Source organism: Bactrocera latifrons, unplaced genomic scaffold (assembly GCF_001853355.1).
Source record: "Bactrocera latifrons isolate USDA-ARS-PBARC rearing strain unplaced genomic scaffold, ASM185335v1 scaffold_1, whole genome shotgun sequence".
Classification (NCBI taxonomy): Eukaryota; Metazoa; Arthropoda; class Insecta; order Diptera; family Tephritidae; genus Bactrocera; species Bactrocera latifrons.
In genome coordinates, this window is record NW_017534407.1 from 1,734,875 (window position 1) to 1,748,354 (window position 13,480).

Here is a 13,480-nt window from a genome sequence, read left to right on the forward strand (position 1 = left end):
GCTCAGCTCTGTTCAAACGAAAATGTTAAAATTTCTCCTGCCGAGCTGGCAGTGGTGAAACTGGCTCATCTCGACCGAGTTAGGCAAAAATATTTTTACGATCTCCGYGCCGTGAACCTTCTCTATGATAGACGTTCTCTGTCTATATTATACGTTCTCTGTGCTTGTCTAACAACAATCAAAAGACAATTTAAATTTACATGCAGGAGTTTGAAATTATAAAGTAGGTCGTAAAAATTAAAAATTAGATTATTTTTTCCTCCTTCTCAGACGTAAAAGCTATAAATTAGCAACTTCATAACGATTAATGAGGTCTGCCAGAGACCCACTGTTCAACGCACTCAAATGAAATTCCAACATTTAAAAACTGTTTATAAAAATATTTATTTGAGTTATAAAGATTTTGTGTTTTTCATGGCTTTAGATAGCAATACATTTAAGTAGTATATAAGCATATAATTTAATCATATTACACATATACACAGAGCATAAGTAATAATAAGCTGTATAGTTCCGCTTATTTCCAATATCACCTACATACATATTTACATAGATTTCAATATTGTGGAACTTGCAAACTTCCGCTGCTCGCCGAAGTCCGACCATTCATCGACCAACTCGAATCGAAACCATAAGCACAATCCGAGTCCGAATCCACTAGCGTATCTGACGGAACGCGACCAAGAGGCGCACGTTTTTGATTTGGTGTTGTTGGCATACTGCTGTAGCCAGCTATTAAATTCGTACTCGAGTTCGATGATGAAATGGAATCACGTGGTGAATCTGTTACAAACGACGATGGCACCGATGAGCGTATTGCCGGTGTTGTCATGGATTTTTGCCTCTTTTTTACAAGCGTATCGATGGTTTTTGGAGGTGGCATCATTTCTTTGTCATCTTGGTCATCTTCAACATGATGTTGTATGTTGTCTGCCGAACCCCATGATTTATGTAATTTCTCAAATTTCCTCTGTAAACTATTCATGTTGACCGGAACGCTGGCCCGTGAGCTTATATTATGCTTTTTGTTATTACTTTTATTACTAGATTTGCTGCTAATCGTATCAGTGTCTAAGGGTTTGGTCTTGATCGTCATCGGATTCCGTGTCATACCAGCGGCAGGATGATGACGATGATTTTGCAGACGGTGTTGGTGAGACCGCTGGTGAAGGCGACTTGCTGCTCCCGCTTGGGAGAGCGTGTGCCCATTTCCCACTCCCAAGAAGTTGCTGAATGCTTCGGTTGTCTTCTTCACTCGGACATTCAAAGAACCAATCCGAAGGAATCCGGAATCTTTTTCCGCTGTTAATAAATAAAGACAAATGTTAGTTATAGGGTAACTAAAAAATTTCATATTAAATATAAAATGAAATAAGTAGAATTTAGTTGAGATGTTGACCGACTAAATATTTGAGCTCACCTGCAGTTTTTTTCTTTGCCTTGATTTCTGTAAGGATTCAAAGAAAAATGCGAAATTTTAGTTGAATTCATACAATTAGAAAAAAAAAAACACAAAAGATCTACATTTTCAATTAAAGAATAAGCGAATGTACATACATACATGCAAATGCCGAGTCTTAATACATACATACATACTTATGACGGAGTGCCCCAGAAAAAAATGTTTAATGACTTGAAAAGTGCAAAGTCAAGTGAAGTAAAGAAATAACAGTAAAAAATGCGTGCAAAAGTTACAAAAATAAAACAGTGAACTCAAAATTACTTACCGTCAGAGAAACACAACAAAATAGGATTTCCGAACGCAAAGCGAGCACCAGATAAGAGAGTGTCTATAATATCTACTGCATAAATTAAAGCAACGCGCTACTAAAACTAAATAAATTTAAATACATACATATGTACAAAATATTATGTAATTTAAGAAAAGAAATACAAAAACAAATTTTAATGTCTAAAACTAAGTAACTAAGAATTTGTGCAAACTATATTTTATTAAAATAAATGGCACAAACATGGAACACATAGTAAAGAATGAAAATTTAAGTGTCAAAATAAAAAAACGCATCACAAAACGTCAAAAAATCAAACAAATGAAAAATATTTGACAAAATAAGGAATGCAATTGTAGGAGCATTGTTAATCAGCGCTTGCATCAACCGCTTGCTCAAATAAATCTTGAACTCTTTTACGCCGACTAGGCTTGGTTGCGCTAGGTTCAACTTGCCTCCAGGAGTTAAAGGTGCCGCCAGCGACGCTGCCACCTTCGATCACATGTTGACGCATCGCTTGAATTTCTATATAAGATTGAGGCGACGACAATACAATATATTTGCAATATTAGAAATGGTTCAGAAACAATTTAGTTGTTGTTGTTTAATGGCTAAATGGTTTGCGCAGGCGGTTATGGATAGATGAACACCATTATCTTGAACAGAAATGAGTACATATAGGATGCAAATAGTTTTTGTTTTTTTATTTACTAAAGGCAAATCGTGAGCGTTGCGTTTTTTAAAAACAAATGTGATGCTTTAAACGTTGGTTTTGTTTTCTTGGGTACATAAAAATGACAGTTAGTTGTTTACTTGCGGTATTATACAGACACCATGCGATTTGCGTGTTTAATAATATGGCGTCGATCTCAGCATTATCCGCTTTGAGTGCGCGCATGAGGAATGAGAAATAAATTTATTATATTATATGCATTTCAAATTACACACAATTTTATATATATATGTATGTGTAGGTGTGAACTAAGTGATGATCATGTTTTATAAATAATGCATTCAAATATTTGCTTTGTGCTGTGAAGCTATTTATTAAAAATACAAATAAAAAAAAAAAATTAAAAAAAAAGTATTAAAAAAAATAAGTTTAATAAAAAATTAACTTTAGTTTTCTAAGGCTAAGTTGATTGTATGTAATCCTTTATGCGTTTGCTAACCCTAAAATATAACTTATTTTAGAACCTGATTTTGTGTTAGAATTTTTTTTTTAATAAAGCAGCACTTTTAATATAAACTAAATGTAAATAAAAATTATGATTATATATATGTATATATTTAATAATTATAATATATATATATATAATAATTGAATTAACATTTGAAACATTTTTTTTTACTTTTTAATCCCAATAACGGATGATAAAAATTAAAAAAAATATGAATTCCATATACCGGATTAAAAATTTAAAATAAATTTTACTTTAAAAATTTTATTTACTTTCCAAACTACTAAAATTTCTAACATATCATAATTGCAAATTTTGTAAGAGATGTAAAAAAATGTATTAATTATATAGACGCATGCAGGATTTTTTTTATAAAGATAAATAATAAAATACTAAGAAGTAAAAAAAAAAAAATAAAATAAAATTACTAAAAAGGCCGTCCAAGCATTGTTTACTACATAAGTAAAGTGTATTATTATTGTAATAGTATATATGTATATGTAATGTTTAGCAACAGTGTTTAGTTATGGGTAAGTAATAAAATTGCAATAAAAAATCATGCGACCAAGAAAAAAATTAAATAAAATAAGAATAAATACATAAGCGGTTACAATCCTCCGAAAATAAATTTGGGTTAGAATAAAACATTAGGTTAGTTAAGTGAAATAAAATTGCTCTCGTAAAATTAAAATAATAAAACTAAAAATGTCCACAAATCGGTTGAAAATAAAAATTAGCTAAATAAAAACAATTAAAATAATAGTGATTTTTTAAGAGCAACTAAAATATTTCGTAAACGCTCAATATTCATAAGCCACGTGTACGAGTAATGTAGTGGTTTTACTCCGCAAGCAGCTGATTAGTTACAGGCTTGTTGGTAGTTTGGGTGCCAGCGACGGCAGCACGCAAAGTTTTACGAAAGAAACTCTCCTTACGCCGTGGCGTGGTGCCTTTTTTTGTAACTCTTTGATTTTTTTCCGTAGATTTTGGTGTCGCACCGCCGCTACCACTGCCACTACCGCCACTATTGCCACTCTTACCACTTCCACCACTAGTTACCGAAGCGCCACCCTCAGCGCTCGGACGACGCTCTGGAGTACCAGGCGATTTTATGTTATTATTGTTATTGCTTTTGTTTAGCTGAAGGCTGAGCGGTGAAGTGGGTGGCGATAGCATTTCACATGGCTCTAAAAGATCTTGTTCCGGCGAGAATAAAGAAGCGGCCAACGCCTTTTTCGGGCGACGGCGCGAAGTGGGCGCTGTGGCGGTCATAAGCGATTGGGTACGTGAAACAGTGGCAGCCTTACTGTTCGGCGATATTGTCGCGTAGGCTTTCGGTATGAATTTTTTGTTGCGTACACTGCTACCGCTGGCACCTTTCAAAAGCGTGCGCGCCCAGTTGTTGTTATTGTTGGGTTCAATTTCATGCACATAGTAATCATTGTAGTACTCACTGCTGAAGGTTGACGGTGAGACGCTGGTGCTTTGTTTGCTGTAATCCAACGGTTTGTTGCCGCTCCAGTCCGTTAGATCCCGATTGGCCTCTGTAATGAAAATTTTTGACAATACAAACAAAGTTGTTATCGCTCAAATTGTATGTATGTTTATTATTCGAGTTCGAAATTGTTTGGGGGAGAACGATTTTTATCGCTTTAGCGCTTATCAATTCGACTACTTGGGTAAATTGTTAAACGTTTGAAAGTGCCGCACCAAAAGTCTAATAACTAATAAATTCGTTAAACTGTCAATAACTGTATTTTAATGCCATTGTCGCTTCCATCACCTCACAAACGAACTTCCGCCTAATATCATGTAGAGCACTCGTGGATTTCTACTACAATCCTTCATATCTATAACTGATATGACTGAATGATCGCCGAAAATCACAGTCGATTACTGAGTAAATATTGAACTTATAATTGGGCAATTAAAAGAATTTCCAGTAATGTGACAATAAGGGCAGAAGTGTGGTAGGGTGATCAGATAACCGACAAATATTAATAAAGACGATAAAAGCCGAATGCCGACATGGGGCCACCGTTTGTTTCCGAGTAATAACCAATCATAGATATCAGTTTAAATATGTGACCTTATCGTACGTTTGAGCGATATCTCGTATTACCTCAAATACGTAATGATTTTAGTAATTCGGTGTTGAATTTAAAGTTAGTGACATTCTTGAAATTAATTATAATTTATTATGTCTACGAGAGTTCGCTCTTAACCCTCGTTGTGTCTTTTTTATATGGTTGTTATTGTATCGGTGCACACAGAAATGCATGAAGAATGAATTATGCCAAAGAATAAAACCATATTTTCATAAAAAAAAACAAAAAATACTTTCACAAAGGTCACAGCGGAATCACTGGGAACTGTAAAGCCGGTGAGTTTGCTAGAAACTTTACTCCAATTTCATGAGAGTGGCAACGAGTCGGTACTCCGTGGTTTTCTTGCGCTATCTTTGACTACCTGCTCTTACTCTCACTGAACACTGTCCAATAGGCACATGCTATAAGGTTACAAATCTTGTCGCACGCAAATTGCTGATGCTGTGTGGAGAAGGCAAAGTGGAATGATCTAGATACATTATTATCAACTGTTCAGCTTTTGTCAGACAGACTTGCAGGAGGTTGAAACATGTTGGTAGTCACACTTTCAGGGACCGGGCGAAAGAGGCATGTGGGATAAGTTAATTTTTATAAAGACCTCATGATCTTAAAAATTATACATCAACAATTTGAACAAGGGCTTAAATAACTTAGAAGCATTCTTAGGCTGTATGGTGCAAGGATGCACAACTCCTATATACTCGAGCGACAATACGAGTAATTCTGCGTGACTGATTCTAAGCTCGAAGCATAAATGATAACTTATGAATGATAAATGATGAAGCCCAGATGTGAAAAATAATAACGGGTCAATTGAAAAGTCACCGGCCTGACATAGATGGTGCTAAAGGACGCGTGTATAAATTTGATAACTGTCAGATCATTGGTGGTAATTAAATCGTTTTGAGTGAAGCAACTTTTGATAAAGAGAAATTTCGCGTGTTGATAAAATATTGCTTTTTGAAGTGGAAAATTCGCTTAAAGTAAAAACTTGCCTTGGTGATGAGTTTCTGGACACTGCTCCTTGAAAATCAGCCATCAACGATTGCTGTGCTAAGTTCAGGCGTGGTGAAATGAGCACTAAAGACGGTGACACAGTGGACACCCAAAAGAGATTGTTACCGACGAAAATATCCAAAAAGTTTACGAAAGAGTTTTGGATGACCGAAAAGTGCAGTTGTTCCGGATAGCAGGCACTTTAAAGATATCAACTGAATGTATAATCATATTATTTACGAATATGTGGGTATGAGAAAGCTCTATGCAAAGTGGGAGCAGCGCGAGCTCACTTTTGACCAAAAACAGCGACGAGGTGATGGTTCGAAGCAGTGTTTGGAGATGTTCAAGCTTAATACGCTAGAGTTTTTGCGTCGATATGTGACAATGGATGAAACATGATTCCATCATTTCACTCCGAAGTTCAATGGACTGTCATCCGAGTGGACTGCACACGTTGCACCCGTTCCAAAGCATGCAAAAACGCAAGAGTCGGCGGGTAAGGTTATGGTGTCTATAGTTTGGGATGCGCATGGAACAAATTAATTATTGACTACATTGAAAAAAGGAAGGATCCACACTATTACGCGGTGTTATTGAACCGTTTGAAAGACGAAATAGCCGAAAAACGGTTGCATTTGGAAAAAAAGTAAGCGCAAGGCAATGTACCGTGTCACAAGTCAGCGAAAACGGGACAAAAATCTTTGAATCTGGATCCGAATTGCTGACACATCCACCGTAATCTCCAGATATGGTTCACAGTGACTATATCCTGTCCTCAGATTTCAAAGAAATGCTCGCTGGTAAGAATTTGTCGTCCAATGAAGAGGTGTTCGTCGAAAATTAAGTCTATTTTGAAGCGAAGGACTAATCGTATAACAATAATGGTTTCGAAAAGTTGAGTGTCGATGTAATCAGTGTATCACCCTTGAAGAAAACTATGTTGAATAAACGAATTTTGCAAAAAAAAAAAATGTGTGTCACTATGGTAGGCCGGAGACTTTTCAATGGACCTGTTAAGGTATGTATGTAGCTTAATTCGACTTAACCTATTTTGAGATAAATATAGATAAATATATTGTAAATGTATACTACATTAGTTTAAGCTTTTAGTTAAAAAAAAACTGTGATAAACTTACTGTAAACATTGACGAGCAACTCAAAAACATCAGCCCTTCCGAATTGCATTGAAATATGTAAAGGAGTATAACCCTAAAGGGGATGAATGAAAAAAGTAAAAATAAAAAGTACAATTAAAAATTATAAACTATTTTAAATAATGAAAGGCTTAAAACTACAACTAATGAAACAACCAAAAACACATATACACAACAACAAACATACATACATGTATTTGTATGCATGTAAATACACCAAATTAAAATCCTAACAAATTTTAAGTCAACCGCAATAAATTTTTGAGAAGCGATACGAATTGGCAACTCATACATAGCAAGAAATGAACATAACGCTTATACATACATAGGTGTATAGATATATGTGTATGTAAGCTTTTTGGCCTTTGCGACATGCCTTCGAAAAGAAATTGTCAATCAAGTTTGCTGCATTTTAAAATCTCGCCGAAATTGACATTGTCTCGACCGCTGTTGTGTAACATTTCATTTCATTTCGATTCATTTCATTTGTTGCAGCAATTCGAAATCTGTTACACGACTTCGTTCTTTTCAATCATACAGCGAATACGAAATTTTACAAGTGGCAAAAGCGAAATGCTTTAACACACATACAAACATGACAATTCAGACTAGGTTGCGCATCGAAAAGAGAATGTTTTTTCTGCTGTGCCTCCTGGGAGGTGGTAGGCATACGCATAGAAAAGGGTTGTGGTAACATCCTGCCATTTCGTGTGCCATTCATATGATCGAACAGCCTGTGTCACATTTGGCGTTGAAACAAAGAGGAAAGTGACTGGCAGGCGCAACATTTCAATTGAACAAACTCTGCCAATTTCGCGCATTTTAAAATTGTACAAATAACTCAATGTTTTTCGTATTAATAAAATGTGACTTCATTCTGCATGAATTCATGTCCATGCGTCACCGTAAGACATATTGGCTTCAACATGAACGCGGCTACCTTTGTTTCCGATAATTTTGAATAAATATGTTAATGCAGGAGAAACATATTGAAAATGCGATTGTGATAACTAAATAAATAAAACATATATGTATGTATTCTGTAATAGTTATACTAGTCTACAGTGGTTGTGCTGCTCTAGATATAAGCTCTCTTATGGGGCTATGAGCAAAAAATAGTAGTAAGACTTTGTTCATAATTTTAAAATCCTGAATTTATCCCTCAAAGTTTATATCGTCCTCCTCAAAGTAGTCCTCCTTGGCTCCAATACATTTGTTTTAACGTTTTTTCGAACCCTCGAAACAGTTGATAAAGTCGATTTTCGGAATAGCCGTCAATGCGCGTAGCGGTTCAAGTTTAATACCTTCAATTGACGCGAAACGGTTTCCCCGGAGCATTCGTTTGAGTTTGCCAGAAGTCACATGGAGCTAAATCAGGCGAATACGGTGGCTGCGGCACAAATGGTTGAAAACGAATAGCTTCCCGCAAACGACGCATAACACTCAAATATTATTCTTTGTTACAGTTTGGCCGATCGGAAGAGAACTGTCAACATAACCTTGATTTTTGACTTGCTTTGTTGTGCTTCTTTCGGCTTCGGCTCAACTTTGCCACGATATCTGGCCGATTGATTGTCTGTTTCCAGGTCATAAGCATTCTTCACAGACTCGTCGATTCTCAAGCACCAATTCCTTTATTTTATTGACTTGTTGATCATCAGTTGATGTTGGTGGCCGTCCTGAACCTGTTTCGTCGTCAACGCATTCCATATCCATATCCATAATTTGTACCAATCAGAAAAGCTTACTCGCGATAAATAATTATCACCGAAGGCCATATCCAACATTATGAATGTTTCGGCACTTCTTTGTCTTTCTTTGCAGAAAGACAATTGTTTACTAAATATTAATGATTGTTTTCATGTGACATTTGGTATAGATGGCACAGATAGGCATGCCAACCTACAAAAAAAAATATTTTGAGGAATGGGATTTCGAGTGATATTTAAATTTAAAGGTCTTACTATTTTTGCTCACAGAAGTATATGTTACATTTTAATGAAACCCATTTTTATGTGTCCTTTTTTTTATAATTTTCCAGTTGAAAATCTTTTTTTCTAAGAGCCAGCAGTAATCTGCCATGATGTGACGATTCCATTAACCTTGATAACTTCCGTTCAACATTTTTAGACACTGTTGGAAGGACTCTCCCGTCTCCTCACAATAATTTTCTAAATTATTCGGAAATCTAAGTATACAGCGGGAATCTGACATCAGAGATAATATAGTTTTTTCATATTTGCTCACAGAATCTAAAAATTTGTCAGCATATTTTTCATGATGACTTTATATTATACTTTATGGTTAACCAAAGAATTTTCGATTACCAACTCAAAACTCTCTAGAAGAGTCATAACTTAGATAAAACTTGTAACTATCATTAACTACTATCTCAAATATTCCAGCTTACAACTTCTCCATACTAAGTTTCGAAAATTTTCTGTAAATGTAATTACAACAAAGTTCTTTCAAGTCTACCACTTTGAAAAATTGTTTTATGATTTATAATCTAACTTGATCACGTTTTAAATCATGTAGTTCATTTTGGGGGCATAACTTTGATGCATATCACATCTCTTGGCGTACCGATATCTGGGTATTGGACGGCATAATTCTTTCTGAGTAGTTTAAGCTAAGTATTTACTTTTGAGGTTTTCATTGAGTAAAAACGAATATTTTGTAGACTGTAGTTCAAAATATCTCCGTCTTTGATTTTTAGTAAAATCTTTAAATCCTCCGCATAATTTATCGCATATTTTTTGTGAGGATCATGTAATCTTTATGTGCGCAGAAATTGTGCACAAACCCCTAGTTATGACTGGAAAAATAAATTTTATTGTTGACAAGCCAGCATTTCTGCAAAATAGAAGATATACAATAATCATAAAAGCAAGGTCTTTCTTTCAAGAAGAAATTCTTAATCTGGTCATTTGAAAACATCAAAATTTGCTAATCTTTTTGTTTTGTGGAGCTGTGTTGTATGTATTTATGAATTGTGAATAATTGTATCTGTAATAAAATATCAAAAAATGTTTCTATGCTAAACTAGTTCTAGATATAAATTTGTTAACGCAAAAATTTGGATAAATAATAAAAATACTTATAGTAAAAAATATAGCTATTAATTATTTAATAAATTTTACTATTATTATTAAATAAGTATCTGAAATAATTTTTTTTTACTTACGCCATTCTGTAAATGATGATCAGGATATTTGTAGAAATTTGAAATAGAAAATAATGTTTACGTTATTATTTTGAAATTTAAATAATTTTTAATATGTTATTATACAAATAAACAGTTAAGTTAACACAAACCGATCTCGCATTCACGTCTGCTTTGTGTGTGCCCGCTATTAATTTAACTACGTCCTGGTTACCATGCTTGGCAGCCCAATGTAGTGCGGTCTAAAACAAAAAAATAAGAAAGAGTTTTATGAACTTTTTTGCTAAAACAAAAAATTTCAAAATATTTATATTCTGTGGAAATCAATTTTGTTATCTAGGGCTCTATTTTGTAACTCGATTTGAAAAAAAGAAATACTGGAATTCAGATATTTTGTATTTGGTGGCTCGCTTTCGTTTTTTCAATCAAATTTTCAAATAAAATATTCGTTAGCTCTTGAATTGTAAAAGGCAGATAACGAAAAATCTAAGTACTTTTTCTTTCATAGGGTGGTACACCTTTCGTATAATTATAAGATAATTGTATTTTTGGACCGATTGGATGAACCCACAGTACAGACCAATCAACATGGCTTTCACTTATGGACAATATATTAAATTAACTAATTCTCATAAGAATACTTCGACGCTGTTTAAGTGCAAACTGGTTGAGATTCTTTATCGTTTCGAGACTGTCGTCGAATTTCTTGGTATATAACAAAGACCTACAAACTGTCAATACAGCGAATTTTACCGGACAAACTTGTTTCAAAGAAGCATAATCTTCCTTTTGGCCGGAAAGGTGATGGCCATCGTTTTCTCGACTTTAAGAGGAGGGACCTAAATCGTTATGTTTTATAGTAGAGGGTTCTCGAATTCTTTGACTTCATACCGGATCCTTTGGAACATGAGTTATCAAACCAAACATAAACTAAGTGCTTAATTTTCTCAAAAACAATGTGTTTAATTCTGGTCCTCGAGGAAGTGCAAATAATAATTTGCCGTCCATACAAAAAGACCTTTTAAAATCAGCGAGTTTCATTAGGAGCTTATAATACCAAAGCGGTTAAGCACTGAACCGCCGAATTGGATTCAATCTTCGAAAAAATGTTCTTTTATCAAATTAGCTATTCTCAGTTAAAAACAATAGTCGAAGTCAAAAAGTCGAGTGTTAAGAAGAATGTGTATATGTGACACTCATAGGCCGAACAGCCGACATATGGCAGGAAAGTGCAACTTGCATACAATACAGGTATATAAACACACATATACGGCTGTAGCAACGATATGGTGCGTCCTCTCGACTGAGCGGACAAAGTGTCTCGATGCGTGTTAGCAACAAAAATTACAAGCAGCTAAACAAATCGTTGAACAAAATAATACGACGTGCCATTAACAGGGACGAAAAATAAGTTGCACTGAAATAGTGTAGCCTCTGGACTAAACCATTATCCGAGCGTATGCGCGCGTGTAGCAATATAGCAAAGTTTACAAAACTAATGCATACAATCAAGTGGAAGCTGAGCGAGGACAGGAAATCTTAGTGGTCGCTATTGCCGTGGGCATATGCTTGCCGACTTTGAAGGTCTTTGAACGCCTCTCGAACAGTATGGCATTGCCGATAACAATGGCTGGCTCCGACGGTATCGCAACTGACGCATCTTTGCCTTTTTGCCCTAAATGGCCAATCTGCTCCACTTCAGAACACATTTGTTCGGCCATCAATTGAATTGCAACAGATGAGCTGAGGTGGCGGCACTGAATACCGGCTATTGACGCTGCCACTGCTGACCGCTCGTATATCGATGCATTGAGTACTCTATTCACTGCCAGATCCGGAGACATCAGCTGCAGCAGCAAAAGCAGTAGCAGCTAAAGCGAAATAAATAAATTGCCTTGCATAAGTGAATTCTTGTTTCAATTATTTTCATGTTAACATAATAATTTAGCAAAATAAAATGGTCCGGGCGAGTACGTGGCATACGGAAGATACATAGCCGTTGCGGGCAAGCGGTGTGAAGTTAGTTTAGTTTTAAGACTAATGGTAAACTTTCCAAAGAATTGTCTCCTCCACAATGTTCGTCGTTAGCTATGCAACATGGCATACCAAATGCAACAGATTGCTGCTGCAACACCTTTCACATACATATGCTGCACGCCCGAGGACGAGAGAGTGGTTGTGAATACATAGGGTATCACGCAGAATTCTTGGGAATTTTCGGTTGAGCAGCAGTAGCTGGAACGGCGGCCAGCAGTCGATCGGTGATTGTATTGTTTTGATCTCATCGTCACAGTGGCCGCTGGGTTGCAGTATATCCAGATCAATGCTGTTGCTGTAGCACCTGTGATGGTGTACTTGGCTTAACCGTTGACTATCGCTTCATCTGCTTGTCGTCGGCATTTAATCTGAACCCATTGTCCTACTCATCTTTCAGCGCTTGGTCAACGTTTGGTCATTGGCTTGGTCGGTCGGTCGGTGTGTTTGGATTTTTACGGCCATTGGCCGCTGTCGTTGCTGGTGTTTGGTGATGAAGACAAATGTATTTCGGCAAAAATTAATTTTAATATACATATGTATAAATTTTTTAAATAGCTGAATTTTTGTACAAAGATTTCCGATTTTCCCAAGACGGATTCAAATAGTTCCCATGTACCTTAGAAACAAAAATTTCTGCTGGAACCAAATATTGATTCCACGTTTGGAAAATTGCACTGGGGTATATAATCGAGTTTGGTCGCTTATCCATTTTCGTAGACGTCAGTACAGTTCGAAGAGGAAATGTCCGCGGAATGTAGAAAAATTTAAGAAGGCAAATATCGGTCTTTGACGAAGTGGAATCAAAAAGCGCATGGCTGCTGTATATATGAGTTCCTTTTCTCCTTCGATGTTAACTATCTAAACTTGGCTTAACGAGCTTAAAGGTGGTTACGCGCCGGTTTGTGATGAGCCATGTCCAGATAATTAAAAATGACTAAAACGGACGTCGCAAGTGTTAGAGAATTCATATCGGCCGACTATCGATTGGGGCCGCTGATCGTAGACATTTCAAAGCACCAGGTGGTCATACGACATCATGAGTAATCTAAAGAAGTTTCTGCTCCATTTAGTGATCGATTAAAAGTATAGCCAGGTCCTTCTTCAC

General features: G+C 35.8%; 1 protein-coding gene across 1 annotated transcript; it reads right to left on the reverse strand.

Moving 5' to 3' along the window:
- Positions 1-381: 381 nt before the first annotated feature.
- Positions 382-10,578, reverse strand: LOC108965145. The gene is made up of 6 exons (XM_018927363.1): positions 10,491-10,578; positions 10,360-10,365; positions 7,155-7,227; positions 4,366-4,455; positions 1,421-1,447; positions 382-1,302 (listed from the first exon to the last, which is right to left on the reverse strand). Exons 3-6 carry the CDS (start codon positions 7,201-7,203, stop codon positions 557-559), a joined length of 912 nt encoding a protein of 303 aa, XP_018782908.1. The 5' UTR covers positions 7,204-7,227; positions 10,360-10,365; positions 10,491-10,578; the 3' UTR covers positions 382-556.
- Between the last annotated feature and the right edge of the window lie 2,902 nt (positions 10,579-13,480).

Coding starts and splice junctions, on each gene's coding strand:
- LOC108965145 (XM_018927363.1), bottom strand. CDS start 7,203: ATGCAATTCGGAAGGGCTGATGTTTTTGAGTTGCTCGTCAATGTTTAC. Junction 4,456..7,154: donor GTTGCTCGTCAATGTTTACA/GTAAGTTTATCA, acceptor TTTTCATTACAG/AGGCCAATCGGGATCTAACG. Junction 1,303..1,420: donor GGCAAAGAAAAAAACTGCAG/GTGAGCTCAAAT, acceptor ATTTATTAACAG/CGGAAAAAGATTCCGGATTC.